Source organism: Tachysurus fulvidraco, chromosome 17 (assembly GCF_022655615.1).
Source record: "Tachysurus fulvidraco isolate hzauxx_2018 chromosome 17, HZAU_PFXX_2.0, whole genome shotgun sequence".
Taxonomy (NCBI): domain Eukaryota; kingdom Metazoa; phylum Chordata; class Actinopteri; order Siluriformes; family Bagridae; genus Tachysurus; species Tachysurus fulvidraco.
The window spans coordinates 9,109,446-9,129,963 of record NC_062534.1 but is presented as its reverse complement, the minus strand read 5'-3'; the positions used below and the strand labels follow the sequence as shown (position 1 = coordinate 9,129,963).

The 20,518-nt window shown below is 36.7% G+C and overlaps 1 protein-coding gene across 1 annotated transcript; it reads left to right on the top strand.

Moving 5' to 3' along the window:
- The first annotated feature begins 6,623 nt into the window (after positions 1-6,623).
- On the top strand, positions 6,624-19,459 carry prps1b (phosphoribosyl pyrophosphate synthetase 1B). Its single transcript, XM_027135965.2, has 7 exons — positions 6,624-6,966; positions 9,841-10,024; positions 14,143-14,241; positions 14,342-14,466; positions 16,076-16,249; positions 17,307-17,466; positions 18,685-19,459. Exons 1-7 carry the CDS (start codon positions 6,845-6,847, stop codon positions 18,775-18,777), a joined length of 957 nt encoding a protein of 318 aa, XP_026991766.1. The 5' UTR covers positions 6,624-6,844; the 3' UTR covers positions 18,778-19,459.
- Positions 19,460-20,518: the final 1,059 nt, after the last annotated feature.

The window sequence follows — 20,518 nt, the reverse complement described above, 5'->3', positions numbered from 1 at the left end:
AGAATCTCTAGATTTAATTCTGAAGCTCAGGCCAGTCCTTATATTTATTTAATCTTATAAAGGAGATGTCAGACGTGGGGGTCAAATTAAAGCATCTTCTTAGTGCTTACACTTAATATATGGCACAGATGGCCTTTTCATTGTTCTTTATTTTCAGCCTTTATATTATTTTTTTATTTATAGTATAGGCACTTCTAGTTACACATCCATTTTATTGATCTTAAAGAATTACACAAAATAAGCTGTGATTTTCCTATTGGTATGGTGAATATCTCTTATATCAAATCAAATCAAATCACATTTTATTTGTCACATACACATTTTTGCATCTGTCTGGTATTTAAGCATAAAAGGAATGCAATTAGTGATAAAAAAACAAAAACAAAAACAAAAGGAGATAGATAAATAAAAAGTATAAACTATATAAAAAAATATAAAATATGAAAATATGAAAAACATATATGTGAAAAAATAATGTATATACATATACATAAACATATACATAAATGCGTATGGTTTTTAATGATTGTCCTTAAAGTGTTTATGTGTAGTATGGTGTGTATAGAGTGTATAAAGTGCCACTGAGCTGTGCAAGTCCAGAATTAAAGTGACAGTCCAGAATTAAAGTGTCATAGTGCAAAAAAGGTGTGCAGAAAAACAGTGAAGTCGGACGGAGAAGTCCAGTACTAGATCCTTGGTGTTTCCTGGTTTAAACTCTGAATGGCCTGTGGGAAGAAGCTTCTCCTTATTCTCTCTGTGTTTGTTTTCAAGGAGCAGAAGCGTTTCCCTGAACGCAACAAAGAAAAGAGTCCATTGTTGGGATGGCTGAGACCCTTTACAATCTTCCTGGCCCTGGTCTGGAACCACATGCTGCAGATGTCCTGCAGGTCAGGGAGCTCTGTGTGGATGGTAAGTTCAGCTGACCGCACCACCCTCTGGAGGGCTCGCCTGTCCTGCATGGTGCTGTTCCCGAGCCAGGAAGTGATGCTACCCATCAGGACACTCTCAATGGTGCAGGTGTAGAAAGTCTTTAGCACCTGAGAGGGTAGTTTGAAGTCCCTTAAACGTCTCAGATGGTACAGATGCTGCCGGGCCTTCTTCACCAGGGTGTTGATGTGACAGGACCGAGACAGGTCCTGTGTGATGTGAACACCTAGGTACAGAAAACTGTCCACTCTCTCCACTGGGGTCCCTTTTATGTTTAGCAGTTGGTATGACCACTCCTGCTCCTTAGTCTTTTTTTTTTTAAACATTTATTTATAAACATTTTCAAAGCATTAACAAAAAGTTTGATACAGTTTCAGTTATAGCTTTCCCCCCTTTATAGCCCTTTCCGCCAAAGTAATTAACCATACATCACATAAAGGTTAACACAATAATTATACTTCTAATAACCACAAAAATAAATAAATAAATTTAAAAAATAAATAAATAAATAAATAAAAAAGAAACAAATAAATAAAAATATACACAAATTACATAGCCAATAATAAAAGTTTCCTGACATGGAAACTCATGGTCCGTACACAATTATAAAACAAAACTCTGATTGGTGATAATATTTAACATTGATCAGAGAGTGGGAGAGTCTTCATCTTCTCAAAATATGTAATCATGGGTTGCCATGTCTTATAAAAATTTTGGACAGATCTTTTCATTAAATATTTAATTTTCTCTAATTTTAAGTATAATATTAGATCACATAACCATATTGAGGTTTTAGGCAATCTTGTTGACTTCCACTCCAATAATATTCTTCTTCTCGCTAATAAGGTGGCAAAAGCAATAACATTTTTTACTTTATTTGTCAGTAATACTCCGTGTTCTGGTACTCTAAAAACTTCAACACTGGGTTTTATATTCAAACTAAAGGCCTCATTTAATATTTTGAATATGCATGTCCAATAGTCACTCAACTTTTCACAAGCCCAAAACATATGAAAATGGTCTACTTTGTCACCTTTACATCGATCACATAAATCGTCAACATTTGGATACATTTTTGAAAGTCTAAATTTTGTGTAGTAGGCACGATGGAGGACTTTAAGTTGTATAAGGCTGAGGCGTGCACAGGAGGTTGATCCATTTGCTCTATTAAGAGCCTCATCCCAAATTTCATCAGGTATTTCGCTTCCTATGTCCTTTACCCACTCACCTCTTATTCTGACAATTAAAAAATCATTTGAGGACATAATCGTCTTATATATTGCCGCAATTTGACCTTTAGGAGAAGTAGGAGATTGTAGAATTTTATCCAATAGTGAAGTAGGTGGTAAGTCAGGAAAATTTGAGCTCTGAGATTGAATGAAATGTCGGACTTGAAAGTAACGGAATAGGTTGGACTGTGACAGTTTTCTGAAAGGTCATTAAAACTGGCAAATGTGTTGTTTGTACACACACACACACACACACACACACACACACACACACACACACCCCCCGGGAAGAGACTGAAATAAGTATAAGAATGTAGGTAATATATTCATTTTTAACGTTTCCTATATTTGCCTCAAGAACAGAGACAAATTGCAGGAACCTATGATCAAACCCCCAGTAATCCCTCAACTGACTTAAAACTATTCCAACCTCTAGGGGGCAACCCAAACTTTACCCTTATAAACCATTCTCAGTACGTTACAACACTTTTTATGAATAAAGTCTTAACTCAGTGAAGAATCAGGCTATATCCCAGTCTCCTGTAGGTAGGCTGTCTCTTCGTTGTTGGAGATAAGACCCACCACAACAGTGTCGTCAGCAAACTTGATGATAGTGGTGGAGTTGGAAGTGGCCACACAGTCATATGTGTACAGTTAGTACAGCCACATATTTAATATACAGCATGAGATGCATTTTAGGACCCTTGTTAAGGTCAGTTGGTAAACAATTTAAGCTCTGAAGTTATTGAAATATAAAGACTTTGTCTAAAAATGTATTTTGTTATTTAAAATATAGTAAAACTGAGATTAAATATAAATATAGGTCAATAGGCTGGTGTATCCAAATAGCAGATGAAACAACATGATAAATGTTGAACACTACTACACTTTATAACTGTAATTTATGACATTCATGAAACCCATAGGGGGCATGGTGGCTTAGTGGTTAGCACGTTCGCCTCACACCTCCAGGGTTGGGGGTTCGATTCCCGCCTCCGTCTCTTGTGTGTGTGTGGAGTTTGCATGCTCTCCCTGTGTCTTGGGTGTTTTCTCCGCTTTCCTCCCCCGGTCCAAAGACATGCATGGTAGGTTGATTGGCATCTCTGGAAGTGTGTGAGTGTGTGAGTGAATGAGAGTGTGTGTGTGTGTGCCCTGCGATTGGTTTGCACTCCGTCCAGGGTGTAGCCTGCCTTGATGCCCGATGACACCTGAGATAGGCACAGGCTCCCCGTGACCTGAGGTAGTTTGGATAAGTGGTAGAAAATGAATGAATGAATGAAACCCATAAAAGTTTCCTGAGAAATTAAATTATCTGCAGCCCAAAACATTTTGGACAAAAAAAAAAACTAAAAAAATTTGTGTAAAATCTTCAGTAATTTCTTTGAAACCACTCACTGCCTCTGAGAATGGAAATGTGACTACTGTAGATGGTAAAAAGAGACCTTGAAGATGGATTGGTTTGTAATTTAAAAGAGCAGTTTTGCTATGATGGATTAGGACTACAATTAGTGTGAAAGCTTTAGGATTTTGCTTGCCAATGAACAAAGTCTGCATCAGTTGATAACTTCATTAATATAGACTTCATGTTAGAATGAGAATGAATTTCCTGGTTACACAATTGCACTTTCTGGATACAGAGTATACAGTTATAGATGGGGAATAATTTATGATCACACTATCAAGTGTCACAAAGATGAGGATTAGTTTCCTTTTGTGTCTTCTTCCTGTAATGTTTCTTCCTAGTATCATCTCATTAAGCCACCATGACATCAGGTTTGCTAATTAGGGATAAATTGATATTTTTGTAAAGCTGTTTTGTGAAAATGTCCATTATTAAAAAATGCTATACAAATAAAATTCAATTATTTTATTTTATTCTTTTTTTTTGTCTATGTGCCAAAACAAACCTATTATATAATTGCAGATATTTAACTGAACCTTCCAGAGACATTTTGACATACGCTAAAGGATCTTCCTGTTCCACCAGTTCTTTATGTCTTCATACACTGTACTCATTGACAAGCTAATAAGACCTGCATGTAGTATTTGTGGTTATAATTGTGTCATTTTTATGGTTAACATGGTTTAAAAATCTACTACACAGATATGACAGGTTTTCCAGCTCTCAAATCAGTTAATTCAACAATACAACACCACTGGGACACTGATTAGGTTTAGGGCAGCTGCAGTTATTTGTGGTATTCCACAATGTTGGAAACATTCTCACTGCATCACAGACAATGTGAATCTTCTCTTCTAACACATCTCAAAAGTAAATGTGGAGACCAGTGAAGTGAATTGTAAAATGATAAAATGAACTCACTGTCATTGAGCTAGATTAAGTTGGTGCCATTATAAGAAAGGTAAATTGTGGCTATAGACAGATGCACATGACAGTGCTCAACTAACACTTGATTGACATTAAAGGGCTCAATATGTGTTTAAAAATCCTTCCCCACTCCACACCACCATCAACACTAACTGGTGTCCCAATATGTGTTTAGCATACACAGACGTTAATTGGTTAATTGCCTAAAGGCTTAAAATCATTTTGTGGAATTTTCCAAGCTGTTTAAAGGCTCAATAAACTTTTAATTCACTGGAATTGTAATAAAGCCTATTAAAAGTGCAACAATCTATCTGTAAAAATTGGAAAAATTACTCATCATGCAAAAAATAGACATCCTAAAGAACTTAAAGATTGTTAAAGATAATGACATCATGCACAGGCACATTCACACCTACATTTTATTTGGTGGTGAATTTAAACAATTTACATATGTGTATATTATTACCAAGGGGCAAGGAAAACTCCCAAACTAAATGCTATGCATATGTAAGGAAAACATGCAAAATTCCATACAGATCATAACACAAGTTAAGGATTGACTTGAAGGCCCTGGAGATTTGATGTGGCAATGTATCCCACTACGCCACCTGTGCCAACTGTGCACTGATATAATTGAACACTGTGTACACTTACTGGTCACTTTATTTGACTCACTCATTGTTATTCATCTAACAGGTATACAGTTAGAGATTAAAAATGTCCTTTTCCATGCACCGTACACTCTTATTGGAACCACATAAAGCCCGATGTCACAGTGTCACTTATGAACAGAGAATTTGTGATCAGTGGTGCTCCCTTTCCACTGAATGATAAAGTAACAGAAGGTTGACAAATAAAAAAATACTCCTTTAATAAATAAGACTCCCTTGATTATACTCAAGTATCTTATGCGTTATCTGTTATGTAAATGCGACAAAGTTCCAGTAATTGCTGTTGAAATTAATAAAACTTAATGCATACTAGTCTATGCTTTATTTAACATGATTCATGTAACCCATATACAAAATAGATAACCTGCTTGTCACTATGATTCATATATTCTCTCAAAGATGAAGATGAAGAAGCAGCAATAATAATTACATTGCATTATTGTATTAAAAGTGCAGTGTTTAAGAAATAAAACTCAACAAGCCAGACTGTTAAATGAAAATTACCTATGACCCTGGTCGTGTGATGCAGTCTGATGCAATACCACCCTGAAGTGGATTATTTTCTTATAACAACACATCATGAAGTCTTTTATTCCTCTGACACAACACTGGTTAGCAAATGATTAATTATTATTTTTTTTAATTAATGAGCAACACGTCGTGCTTTTTAACCTTTTATTTCTACATTTCATTTCACCGATTCCTGATCTAATTTACTTTACAGACACAATACACTGTTGTTCTCATCTTTTATGTTTCTTTCTCGAAAGACAGCACTGATGCCAGACTAGCCTGCTATACATGTTACATAAAGTTCTCCTTTCAAAAAGTCTCAAAAGATTCAATTTATTTGTATAGCGCTTTTAACTATTCACATTGTCTCAATGCAGCTTTACAGAAGTATGGAAACAGAAGAAAGAGAAAAAGAAATAATAATAATAATAATAATAATAATAATAATAATAATAAGAAGAAGAAGAAGAAGAAGAAGAAGAAGAAGAAGAAAAGTAAATAAACATATGTATACAATTAAAGTTTAAAATTAATTTGAAGAATATTATATATTATATATATTAATTTGAAGAATATTATATGATATATTATATGTTGGGCAACTGAGCAAGGCCCTTAACGCTCAGTTGTATAAAAATGAGATAATGTAAGTTGCTCTAGATAAAAGTGTCTGTTAAATGGCTTGTCTTTAGATTATCAAAGATGCTGTTAAACACGTTCTGACCAATCAGATTCGTGCATTTCAGCGTGACGTGGTGACGACACCCACATCGCTTTATTTTTACTACAGAGTCGGAAAATCTTATTTTAAACTAATTACCTGCCACTTTTTTCATTATTAAACGTTCACATTTAACACCAAATGAATAAAACCAGCGTTTGCTGCCTATCCGTTACTCTGTTAGAGAAGAACCGCGCCAAAGGGAACATCGGAGCTCGTGGGCGGGGTGCGTGACGTCATCGCGCAGGAACGGCGTGTGTGTTCTCGCGCGCTATCGCCATCGGACACTCAACAGATCAACTATGGCGGAAAGGTAGTGAAGACGTTCCACCTAACAAGGGGATTCAGCGTCAGATAGTTACGGTTTGACCGACACACCAGCCTGCATCTGCTCAAACATTAGTCGTTGTTGTACAGCAAAGACGCAACGCCAGAGGCCCCAGAACACGAAAAGATGCCGAATATTAAGATTTTTAGCGGAAGCTCCCACCAGGATTTGTCTCAGAGAATCGCCGACCGGCTCGGACTTGAGCTGGGGAAGGTCGTGACGAAAAAGTTCAGCAACCAGGAAACATGGTGAGTAAAAACCCCACAGCTTTGTACAATTGTCTCGTGTTGCTTTCGCGTTATATTGCCTACGAGCATCTTGTCAAGATGCCGTTAACCGATTGCTTTCGGAGGATGTAGTTCCGGTCATGTAGTCGGTCTTTCCACGTGGGGCTGTGGACACTACAACTCCCAGAATGCTCCGCGGGACGCGTTTACCTAATATAGCAAACCGTTTGGTGTGCTTTATATTTATACTGTATTATTGTTCGTCTGTGTCGGTTTTATTAACATTAGCCTGGTTTCATGGTTTTGGGAGTTCATAAGCAGGTTCAATTAATGATAATCAGGCTAAATTCGGACAACTAAGTATTTTAATAAGATGTACTAAAATGTTTTGCATTTGAATACCATTTTATTTGTATAAAACACGTAGATTTTGATTAGAATGGAGTTTAACATCACTGTCTTGATTGTGGCGTGTTGTGTTCAGCTCACACTGGAACTATCACGAATGTCACGCGCAGCCGGTGACGTGTTTTCACTTTTACTGCTAAGATACATAGCCCTACATCACACACTACACTACACTACATTACACAACCCTACATCACACAGTACACTACACTACATTACACAACCCTACATCACACAGTACACTACACTACATTACACAACCCTACATCACACACTACACAACTCTACATCACACAACCCTACATCACACAGTACACTACACTACATTACACAACCCTACATCACACAGTACACTACACTACATCACACAACCCTACATCACACAGTACACTACACTAAATCACACAACCCTACATCGCACACTACATCACACAACTCTACATCACACAGTACACCACACTACATCACACAACCCTACATCACACAGTACACTACACTACATCACACAACCCTACATCACACAGTACACTACACTACATCACACAACCCTACATCGCACACTACATCACACAACTCCACATCACACAGTACACTACACTACATCACACAACTCTACATCACACAGTACACTACACTACATAACACAACCCTACATCACACAGTACACTACACTACATAACACAACCCTACATCATACAGTACACTACATCACACAGTACACTACACTACATCACACAACCCTACATCACACATCACACAACCCTACATCACACATCACACAACCCTACATCACACAACCCTACATCACACAACCCTACATCACACAGTACACTACACTACATCACACAACACTACATCACACAACACTACATCACACAACACTACATCACACAACACTACATCACACAACACTACATCACACAACACTACATCACACAACACTACATCACACAACACTACATCACACTACACTACATCACACTACACTACATCACACTACACTACATCACACAACACTACATCACACAACACTACATCACACAACACTACATCACACAACACTAATCATATACACTACATCACACACTACTTACACACCACATCACACCACACTACCTCACACCACAATACTTCACACAACACTACATCACACACTAATTGCATACTAACCACACAACACTACATCATACACTAATCGCACACACATCCCTAATGTCATAAGCGTCTGCTGCACCCTGTAATAAATAAACAGAATCTTCTCGTACATCTTTCAGTGTTCATAAACAAGACATCTGCTTGATTAAAGTATTGTTTTTTTACTAGTACTGTTAGAGAGCTGTCTGGCTTCCTCTGAAGTGTGGTAAAATCCAACATATACATATATATATTAACTCAACATTGATTGATTAGAAGGCTATAAATGCTGGATTATGTCCATTTTGAGATATTTAAGTGACCGATTAGGTCTCGTCTCGGCGTACACAAATGTCAAATCTTGAGTTCGAATTGCAGAAGGCCACATCAGGTTCTACTCCTGTCAGAAAAAACAAGAATCTGAAGCAATTATGGGCAGAAACTCATCAAAACTGGACTGTTGAAGATATTAGAAAAAAAAATTATCTTGCCCTTTTTGCTCCAGGCTTCAACGGTCCAGTTTGGGAGGGTCTGTGCCCAGGATAGACTCAGTTTCTTGTTTTTGACATAGGAGGAATCCGTTGCCATCTTCTGCCGTTGCAGCTCATCAGCCTCAATGTTTTATGTGTAAATTATGAGATGCTTTTCTGTTCACCAAGGTTGTAAAAAGAGATGATCTAAATTACTATAGAATTTCTGTAAACTCAGACCAGTCTGCTCAATCTCCTCCGCTCTCTCTCGTTAACAAGGTGTTTCAGTCTGCAGATCCTCCACACACATTTTTTTGTGTGTGTCTTTGTCTTTCCCACCATATTGTGTAAACTCTTGACATATGAAGTGTGAAAATCCCTGGAGATCAGCAGAAATTTGCTTCTTGCCAATGTTCTCAGATTACATTCACTGCTTCTTATCATAAGTACTGCATTATCAGGACTGTCAGTCACCAAATCATATGTATATTACACACTACTACTGCTGTATATTGCACAAAAGCATAATATTGAACAATATTATTTGCACTCCCATACTTTATGTACATCACTGATCGTTCATATTCCATATTCATATTTTATATATTTTATTCATTCTATATCCACATTTTATACTCATTCTGTCTACATTGTATCTCATCATCTGCATTGTTTTCTTGTATAGTATTGTGGTATTTATGTCTGTACCTTTGAGAGTCACAAACTGCTGGAACCAAATTCCTTGTGTGTGTCAACACACTTGGCCAATAAACCTGATTCTGATTCAACTGATCCACAACACAGAAAGCAGATTACAACCATTTTACCAGGTTAAAATTCTACTCAACATTGTGTGCTAAACCTTGGACACTTTTTTGCACAGTGTGGAGATTGGAGAGAGTGTACGTGGCGAGGACGTATACATCGTACAGAGTGGCTGCGGTGAGATAAACGACAACCTGATGGAGTTGCTGATTATGATCAACGCTTGCAAGATAGCTTCAGCTTCCCGTGTCACTGCAGTCATCCCCTGTTTTCCTTATGCCCGTCAAGACAAAAAGGACAAGGTGAGGCTGGTGTCTGGTGGAGAAAAAGTGCTATGCAAATATCCTGATGTTTGCACAGTCTATTGACTTTGGGTGTGAGGTGCATGTGCTATATCAGTGAAAAGAGCAGTAAATTTCAAGGTAAAAATTAAACTTTTACACATCGTTTACTTGCCTCCATGTTTGTAGATTACTTAATAGGATTCATAAACATGTTAAATGGTTTCTAGCTTTCTATTGAGCAGAAAAAACATTTCCCAAATTCTCTGACAAATTTTAGTCTTTAAACACAAAGGCATTTAAAAAATGTATGAATAGTGTAATGAACCTTGCAAGGAATATGGTATAAGTAATTTCTTTCAGATGTTTATATAACATACAGTATACATCATTGCCATGGACAAGAATTTTGACAGGTTTCCCTGCACTAAACAGAGTTCCTGTTACTCGTGTATGAAACTGAAAACCCATACATTCAGTTCCTTTTGAAGGTCCTGGAACAGCAAGGCCACATCTTACATATACACTGAATTGGCTTTGAGAACAAAAGATGATCTGTGCTGTTCTAGATTGACTCTTAAATAATTAATATCTCTGAATGTCCAGTCTTGGTTTGAGCCCTAGTTATCACCTGCGAAGGCTGAATTTGTTATTAAATAGGATAAACCAACAAGAAGGCTATAGAGCTGTCTATGGGAGAAACACAAGACATTTTATAGCTCAGGAAAGAAAGAAAATCACTGTCACTACACAAGCAATGGGCAGAACCAATTTAGAATGTCCTGTGAAAGAAACCACTAATACACAGGACAATAATAACAGTCAGTGACATTACAATCAACGTCCAAAGGGCAGGAGTAAAGGTATCACTATCCACTGTTTTGAAGAATTCTTAAAGAACAGGTTTTCTTTAGAAATGAAAATCACTGATCAGCTGTGAGAAGCAGAAGGCAAGAATGGAACCCAAAAAGAAGAACAGAGATGAACCACCAAAAGTCTGGAACCAAAATGGACCTCTACCAAAGTGATAGAAAGGCCAAAGTGAGGAGAACAAAAGAATCTGCTAATGATCCAAAACACATAAGGTCATCAGTCATGGTGTAGGTGGTGTCATGGCTTGGGCGCTTCCTGGACAGGCTCCCTTCATTCACTTTAGTGATGATGTAACTCATGAATGGTAGCAACAGAATGAATTCAGAAGTCTACAGAAGCATTCTATCTGCCGATTTACAGAGAAATACATCCAAAATAATTTTGAACTAAAACACAACAAAGTACTTTTTAATCAGGATAAAAGTGGAAGGTTTTAGACTGTCCAAGTCAATCAGAGGACCATAACCAAATTGAGCAGTATTTTTCTTCCTAAAGAGGAGACCAAAGGGATGGACTCCCCAAAAGCAGTAAGTGAAAGAAGCTTTTTGTACAAACCTGGAAAAGCAGCATAGAAGAAGAATGCAGCTGTTTAGTTCTGTCACTGGGTCACTAGCATGATGCAGTTATTGTGAGCAATATACATCCAAACATGGCGTTATTTACTTACTTTTATGTTTTTCTCACCGGAAAAAATGGGTGGTATGTCAGCAAAGGTGTCCTGTTCTAAGTTCTCGTGTAGATTGACTTTCTGATCTATCAGCTCATATTTAACAGCTATTGTGTGAAGCAAAAACAGAAGAATCAGCCTTGCCACTTTTGCAGATTAGGGCAAATGTTGAATTCTGTAAATAAACATTTAAGATGTTCCATATTTTCTAAAGATATAATGCAAGGTTTCAGGATTTCAGTTGATGGAACAAATGTGAAGCTGTGCAACTTTCCATAATGGTACTGTAGCATCTGAGTAAGCTTCTTTTTTTCTACAAATATATATAAAATTTGTTTGGCTGAAGAATTTGTGATTTTCACCAAAAACGGCTTTTTTTTATATATACTTTGCACTGAGTAAAGAATTTTCTTTCTTTTTCACCTACAAAAGTTCTGGAGAGAGTTTCAGTTGAAACGTTTTATGACCAACTGTCTGTTGTAGACATAATTGACTAAAGCAAAATCGAATTACTTTAACCACTCATCATTTCCACTAACAGAACGTCTTGAAATGAATCTTAAACCACACCAATCTACTAAAAGCAGTTCGTGTAGTAATGGAATATATGTTCGTGTTAATTCCTGTTTTTCATTTAGAAGCAGTAGTTCCCCCTCACTTTCACTTGAAGTTAATGAAAACAGGAAATACAGCTTGTTACCAAGGAACCAACAAGCAGTCTGTCCTGAGGAGTTTCCTGTGTCTGCTCACATAAAGCAGCAGCTTTACATCAGAATGTTATAAAGGAGCCTCCTTTTAAAATATGAAAAAAATGTTGTGGTTTTTCTATGAAAAGCTATATAACAATGATAATTAGATTCCTTAGAGCCATATGACACGCTTCCCTCTGAATTACATGTTACTATAGCAACACTTCCATAATAGCACATTAATATTAATGCTGCAGTTGGACCTGCTGATATTAAGTTGAACTGCTGTTGTAGAGCTGAATCCCATACTGACAAGACATTGATGACTGTTTTTCTAGAGCTTATTGAATCCTTTGTAAAATTCTCATTGCCTTTTTAAATGTTAAACAGTAAAAGCACTGGTGATGGTTGTAAATATTTGTAGCAGTAGAGCTGCGTTCTCAGATTTATTTACTAAGCAGTTGCTTACGAAAGCAAACTCCATTCTGTGTGACTCGTCCCCGTCATGACGCATTCCATACTTTGCCTTCAGGGTCTTTGTATGAATTTCAAGATTTAGCTCATTACTTAGCTTAGTGCAATTTGTGTTGTGTTTTTTTTTGTGATGCTTTCTTTTAATGTTTATTACATGTTTAATACCTAATTGGTGCATTTGTCATTGCATTTGGTGTGTTCCTTTTCTGCAAAACAAATTGCCCCTAAGGGGGACAAGAAAAGGTTAGGTTAATTTAGACAACCCTGTCAGACCATTCGAGAGTTCCACAGCGCAGTGCTTATAATCCCAGTTCAAATTTAAAAAGCTGTTGGATGCAAAACCTCGTTAATAATTTGAGTAAAAGAGTCACTGATGCCATATGGAAAGTTTATCACAGCTTTAACTATCCTCATGTGCAAGGTTACTCCAAACATGAATATATATTTTGAGTCTTTCTTGTTTTGCTTTAACTTCTTTATTTGCTGAATATAAAGCACACATCCAGAAGTAGAAAGTGAAAGTATAAACTGGTGACTGGACAGTGCAGATTATTTAGAATGTCGATTCCTTAACTCCTGACTAATTTGCATCATTTTAAGTGTATTTGAATTTTGTTGCTGCTCGTAGAATCGCAGCTGAAGTTGTGCACTTCAACTGAACATTAAAAAGCTTGATGTATGTACATGTATGCTTTAAATTGTAATGAGTATTAACAGTATGCTGATATTTTTATAGGTCAGTGATTGGTCAGTTTTCTGTTGCAGTCTGAGTTGTTTTACTTCACTAATAATAATAATAATCATATTTGAATCATTTTTTATTTATAAAGAACATGAAGTTTTCTGTAAGAAGAAATATTTCATACTTTTGCTAACAGTGTGTTTCTGGCATGGAAGATTTTATATTGCTCATTATTAAAAAAAAGCTGTTGGGTAAATCAATCTGATCACAGGAATAAACACAAAATCAAGCAAAAAAACAATATTCAGAAGCGATTGCAATTTATCAAAAGATTTCCAAAATACGCTTTCAGCCAAAGGCTTCTTGAATTTGCATGCATTAAATGTGTGCTTGTAATTTTACCAATTCAAATAGTTTTCTTCTTTAAAAAAAAAACACAACAACTTACAGAACTTACCATAAATGGCACATTATAAGCACATTATTAATATTTTTCTTCGTTGCCATTTTGTTTTCAGAGTCCCGTTACCCATCAGAATGAATATCTGATAGTTTTGGTTTTTTGTCTTTTACTCTTAACATCGAGTGAGTCTTAATCAACCTTTTTTTAATCAAAACAAAAAAAAAAAACCCAAAAGGTTTCAATTTTACTGTAATGTGAGATATGTAAAAGAACATAATTTTGTGTGTGTGTGTCTCGAGACTTATGCACAGAGAAAAACAGTTTATTAACCGAAAGTATTATCGTTATTAGAGCCGAGCTCCAATCTCTGCCAAGCTGGTGGCCAACATGCTGTCGGTCGCAGGAGCAGATCATATCATTACCATGGACCTGCATGCCTCTCAGATACAGGTGAAGCTCAGGAACTGATTCCTCTGAAAGCCGGTTGATGCATGAATTTAATATTTGACTGGACTTGTAATGCTGCTCTCTAAAGGTGGTGTGTTTTTAGGGTTTCTTTGATATTCCTGTGGACAACCTGTATGCTGAGCCAGCTGTGCTGAAGTGGATTAAAGAAAATATCCCTGAATGGAAGAACTGCACCATTGTGTCTCCAGATGCTGGAGGAGCTAAAAGGTTTGTGTCACTCTTTCCGTCTAAAATCAAGACACTGACGCTTTTACAGTTTATTCTGCCTTTGCATTCATTGCAAATCACACTATGTACATTTACTGCATCTGGCAGATGCCTTGATCCAGAGCAACTTATTTTATCTCTCTTTTTTTTTTTTTTTAATAGAGCTGAGCAGTAGAGTGTTAAGGGTCTTGTTAGTTAGCAGTTTCTCTCTACAATGGTGATCCACACTCTCAATACACACTTTGTCTGCTGTCCTTCCTCAAACTGCTTTAATCTCACCTGCAGCTTATGCAGAATTCAGCAGCTAGGGACCAAAATGATGGATCATATTTCTCCTATTTTGGCAAGTTCAGAATTGAATATTAAAGGTATTTATATGCACAAAGCTTTTTCTGGTCCTACTCCACGGTACATTAATTGACCTTTTCCACCCATACTCTTCTATCAGAGCTCGTAAACAAAAACTTCTAAATGTCCACCTTTTGTTGTATTAAGTTGGTCCTGAATTCTGGAACACTCTTCACTTCCACAAAAGGTCTTCTCTGCCATTTTGAAAGCTTCTCATGACCTTTTTTCCGTCTTGTGATAGTGTTATTTTAACTTGATGGCAAATACTGTCTTCTTAGAAATGTTAAATGTTGGGCTTTTATTTCTTACTTGCATGAAGTTTTAGCTGTCACATTTATTGTAAAGTTAGGTCATGCCATCGATCAGTTATCCTCAGTGGACAGGATAAATATTTATTGATGAGAGATTTTGTGCTAAAGATGAACATTTTATGGAAATTTACTTTGCTTCACTTCTCAATGTTGCAAGACATAAAACAGGAATCAAAAACACTACAGAAACAAACAAAGATTCTGCAACCATTGCAGTTGGGGTCATACATTTAGATACGCCTTGCATCAGGAAAAAAAAGAGGGATCATAAAATTTGCTTTTTCCTTTAGTTAGTTCTGCACTGAATAAGCTATTTTACTTAACAGATTTTTCTATATAGTCCATAAGACAATGAATATACACAAATGAACCAGTTCAAAAGTTTAAATCCCCTCAATTCTTCTTATGTGTTGTTACATGGATGATCAAAGATTGTTTTTATATTTTGTGCTCGTTGTTCATGAGCTCCTATTTTGTCGGAACAGTTAAACTTCACAATTGTTCTTCAAAAACAAATAAATAAATACTAAATAATATTTGCTTTTCCAGCCTCATCTGTATATTTGAGACCTTTCCAACAGAAGGCTTGCGTTTCACATCCATCTTTTCACACTGGGGACAAATAAAAGACGTACACAACTATAACACAATTTATTGACCGTGTGAACAGTTAATGTTGAAACTCATGATACAATGAGAGGCACAGAGGGGTAGCTTTTGAACAGGATGTGAATTTTTATTGAATGGTATACATAAGATAAATCTGTATTTGCCAGAAGACAAACTTTTTTGCGCACACATGTAGACTTGTGTGTTTATTCCACTGACAATTCAGCTATGTGCTTTTTGGTTTAAAAAAATATTTAAAAATGTTTTTTTTCCCCACAATGTTATTTTTACTCGTTTGTTGACATAAATTTTAAAAATTTAAATTGTTTTTCCACCTACAGGGTCACATCTATAGCAGACCGGCTGAATGTTGACTTTGCCCTCATTCACAAAGAGAGGAAGAAGGCTAATGAGGTGGATCGCATGGTGTTGGTGGGAGACGTGAAGGACCGTGTGGCTATCCTCGTCGACGACATGGCCGACACGTGTGGTACCACCTGCCATGCTGCTGACAAGTAACTACTATATTCTACTGCTGCTCTTTACACTGAGATTGTAATAAGGAATAAGGTTCTGCATCATACCTTTTTAGAACATGAGCTGAATTAGTTTTTTGATCTTTGCCAAGACAGAACAAGTCACTTTTAATTTTGTCATACTTGGCTGAACTAAAATATTTGCCCACTTTAGTTTTTCACTTAAAAAAACAAGCTTTTTGCCTGACAAAAATGTATATTTGGAATATTTTCCAAGATTAACTACAAAATGCTAAATATAAATAGTTAATAATAATACACTGAAACATCTCCAGCCTCCTGTTCTGATTTTCTATCCTGTTTTTGTTACATTTAAGAACTGCTCTTCATGGACAAGCTACATTTTTGCTAGAAACTCAGTTACGACTGGTAAATCTTCTTTATCTTAATACTTATAATCATTGTAGTTTCTGTGGTTTGTTCTTGGAGAACAGTAGAGCTGCAGTCAGGACCAGTTTTTCAGCACTGTCTCACCCAGAAAGCTTGTGTAATCTTGGCAATCTTGGCTTGGTTCAATAATGTACTTTCAGTGAATGAATGAATGTGGTAAGTGTGTAATGTTCAGTCCCCGGTTTGGGCAAAGACATGCCAAGTCAGCCTAAGTCCTCTTCCGTTTGTGTGTTGAACATGAGTACAGCCATCATAGAATGCAATTAAATATATATGTCTTCACTGTTAATAGTTTAAAACAAGTATCCTGTGCTTACAGTTTCACCAATTCAGAGGTATTTTTTGATGCTCATGTTCTAAAGGCTGCAGATGCACTGAATCAGACCTAAAATACTGCATGGCATTTTTCCAGCTCTTATTTGCATGGGTGTAAAATATTTTCAGTCCAACAAAACATTTTTGTTTTGTCTCAATGCACCTGTCTACATTACACTGACCAAAATCTCCATCCAATCTGGCAACCTTGAATCCATACACACATATATAGAGTATATTGTGGTCCAAGCTACATGTGTACGAGACTACATATCGTGCTCAATAAATTGAAACTGAGCAAGTGTTCTTTCTCTCACTCTCCTGTTTCTAGGCTATTATCAGCCGGTGCCACCAAGGTGTATGCCATCCTTACCCATGGCATTTTCTCAGGGCCTGCCATATCACGCATCAACAATGCCTGCTTTGAAGCTGTAGTTGTGACCAACACCATTCCACAGGAAGAGAAGATGAAGCATTGTCCTAAAATACAGGTTGGATGTCAAACATATAGTATAATAAATTAGGATTAGTGCTCAGAATTAGTACAGGGTTATTATTCTACATAACAAATGAACATAAAACAGAAAAGCAAGGTTAAAGGAGCGGGGCTACTGCATGCTGGTCTGTGCTGGGTTTCACAATATGAACACAATATGTAGCATTTTAGAGAAGTTTTATATCTTTGCACTGAAGAATAATCCCACTTTAAAAACAGGTGCTGTCTTTGAAGGAGCATGTAACCGGTAGGACATATTAAATGAATCCATCCCTTACTTTGAGACTTGGATTAATAGATTTACTGATTCTGAACAAACTGGTAAATTGTCATTTATGAGCGAAATAAATGAACCAGGATCTGCTGACTCACTGTCGTTCATTCAGTTTACTGCCTGAAGGGAAAGTGGGACAGAACGGTGAGTCAGATGAGTGTGTAGCATAAAAAAAACAAGCATTTACATTTACCTTATAGAGCAACTTATATTTTATCGAAATATTTTATATAGCTGAGCAATTGAGGGTTAAGAGCCTACATTGTAAATATACACATTTTAGGGGCAGTCCCATCAGATAGAGACAAAACACTCGTGTGACAATCAAAGCACAAAAGGATGTAACAGCCCCACCCCAGATCCTGGACTTTAACCCACCCTTAATTCCATTAACATAACTGTCTTTCTCAGACCACTTCATTATCATAGGAATGAGTTTACTTCTAATGCTTGGCATTCATTCTTGACTCAGACCTTGAAACCAATGGCCACCTTAAAAAATGGGACAAATGGTATCCTGAGTTACCTACAGTAGCCCTTTCCTTTCACATTAAGGAGATACAGGAACCACAAGATTAATGTAAAGTTTGAATTTAACTAGCACTGTAACCTGATTTGGCTTCAGCATGATACAAAAAAGTATACTTGAAATAAAACATTGTCTTAAAATTATTTTCCCACACCCTCCACCTCTATCTTATGTAGCTGTTTATTTTGTGTGGCTGCTTGATTTTTTTTTTGGTTATATTTGGGCCACTGTGCTCTTTTTCACAACCGTGTAGATTCTGTGCAGCTAAAAAAAATTGTCACTGCTGTGGGTATAACTACACCAGTGATACCTTTATCTCTGCTTCTTCTAACTTTATAGACTAAAAACGTATGAATGTTACTAGACTCCGTTTACTAAAGTGCTTGTTACTGTTGTTTTCCACTTTCCAGGTCATCGACATTTCAATGATCCTTGCAGAGGCTATTCGGAGAACCCACAACGGCGAGTCAGTCTCGTATCTCTTCAGCCATGTTCCCCTGTAACCTCTTCTCAGCACGTGTCCCTTTATTGTGCTTTAGTACCAAAACAAAGGGAGCCTGACCCCAAGTCGGTAAGATGTACCTGGCTGAGACCCCAAAGGAATTCTAGGAAATCATATCACCCTGTCCACCTCTTGGAGCTGTTCATCTCTAGTTGAGGATTCAGATGCTTTCACTCAATAAGACTGTGGACATTTAGATTCTAGTCTTAAACACCTCCATTTTATTACCTTCTGCGACTAGATTCGGGTGACAACCTATTACACTTTAATTTATTTGGGCTTAATTTGTATAAGTAAGTAACTTGCGAGATCTCCATAGGCAGAAAATGTAAAGTAGTTGAATGAGTTTATTTTCGTACTTCTTTCCGTTTCTGTTTGTGTTTGTAGACACTTGGGGATCGTAACTTGGGGTCTCTGCTTGGGGTCTCTGCAGGCTGGAGCTTCCTTGATAGGCTATTTGTTTTCACTTCATCCCCTCCCACACTTTCTTTACATTACTCTACTTTTTTATTTTAAATTTGAATGTATTTTCCGAACTGATTTAGCCATACTTTCTAGAAAGTTATCATGAAAATCATCACGAAAGTGCTAATTCTGTTTCTCTTTTATATGTGTTGGGTTTCCGTTGTTTTTCCATTTCGAATTGCTAAGTTTTGTTCTTATTAAACAATTGTGAAAAGGAACAAGGCATATGACTTGGGTTACTTGATCAGGAGAGGTGTTTGTCAAAGAAAATATACTTAATCACTTACTAATTATCATTAACTTTTTACTATTGGTTGTTGAACTTTAATCTTTTTGGGTCAGTTTTCATCCTTATCAAAGTGTTTGTTCTTTAGCATTGGGTAAGTGTGTATTTATCATTGGTTAAATATAATAGCTCTATACTATACTGATGCTGGGGCTTTTATTTATTTATATTTATTTTTTCCTTCCCTCCAAATCAAGAGAGCCTGTGTCAGCTGAGATGAGAGAACATTTGTAATGGTAGACCAGTTTGATGATATAATTGGAAATAAGTATCACTGGATATTGTAACCATGCAATACAGAAACTGACACTGTTGAAGGTTATGCTGATGATAATGTGTCACTCTTGTAAACATGGTTCTCTGTTTAAACCAGACAACCTCCAGGGGCAGTGTTTTGACACCCGGTTACCTTCCTATAAATCAGAATTTCAGTTTTAGTTTTGTGAAATGGGGGAAAAGAAAGCACATTCTCCTTATTCCTAATTCTATGTATTTATTTATCAGGGCCTAAATAACAATTGTTTGGTGCTCACCATCTTCTGTAAACAAACAAATAACCTCAGTTACAACAACAACAAAAATACAGTATATTTCAGAAAGTAGTTTTTTTTTTCCTAAAAAAAAATAAACCCAACACTCAGAAACCAGAGCAGTCTTTTTTTTAAGTCTTAAATAAAGATGATTGAGCTAACAATGTAGGATGAGTAAAAGTTTTGCAGGTGTTTTGATGCCCTGGAAGGTTCCTCTTGGCTCACATTAGGCTTGTCATCACCCAGATTTTCCACTTGAATGATGCACTGTTGCCTCAAGCTGTCCTGAGGGAATAGCTCCTGCAGCAACAGTTAGCAACTCAAGTGTGTCTATCGGGCCAGTAGCTCACATTGTTGCCTGCACATTTTTATAGTGCTTTGAACAATAAACATTGTCACAAAACAGCTTTACAGTACTTTTTAATGTAATTTCTAATGAGTATGCCAGAGTTGACAATAGC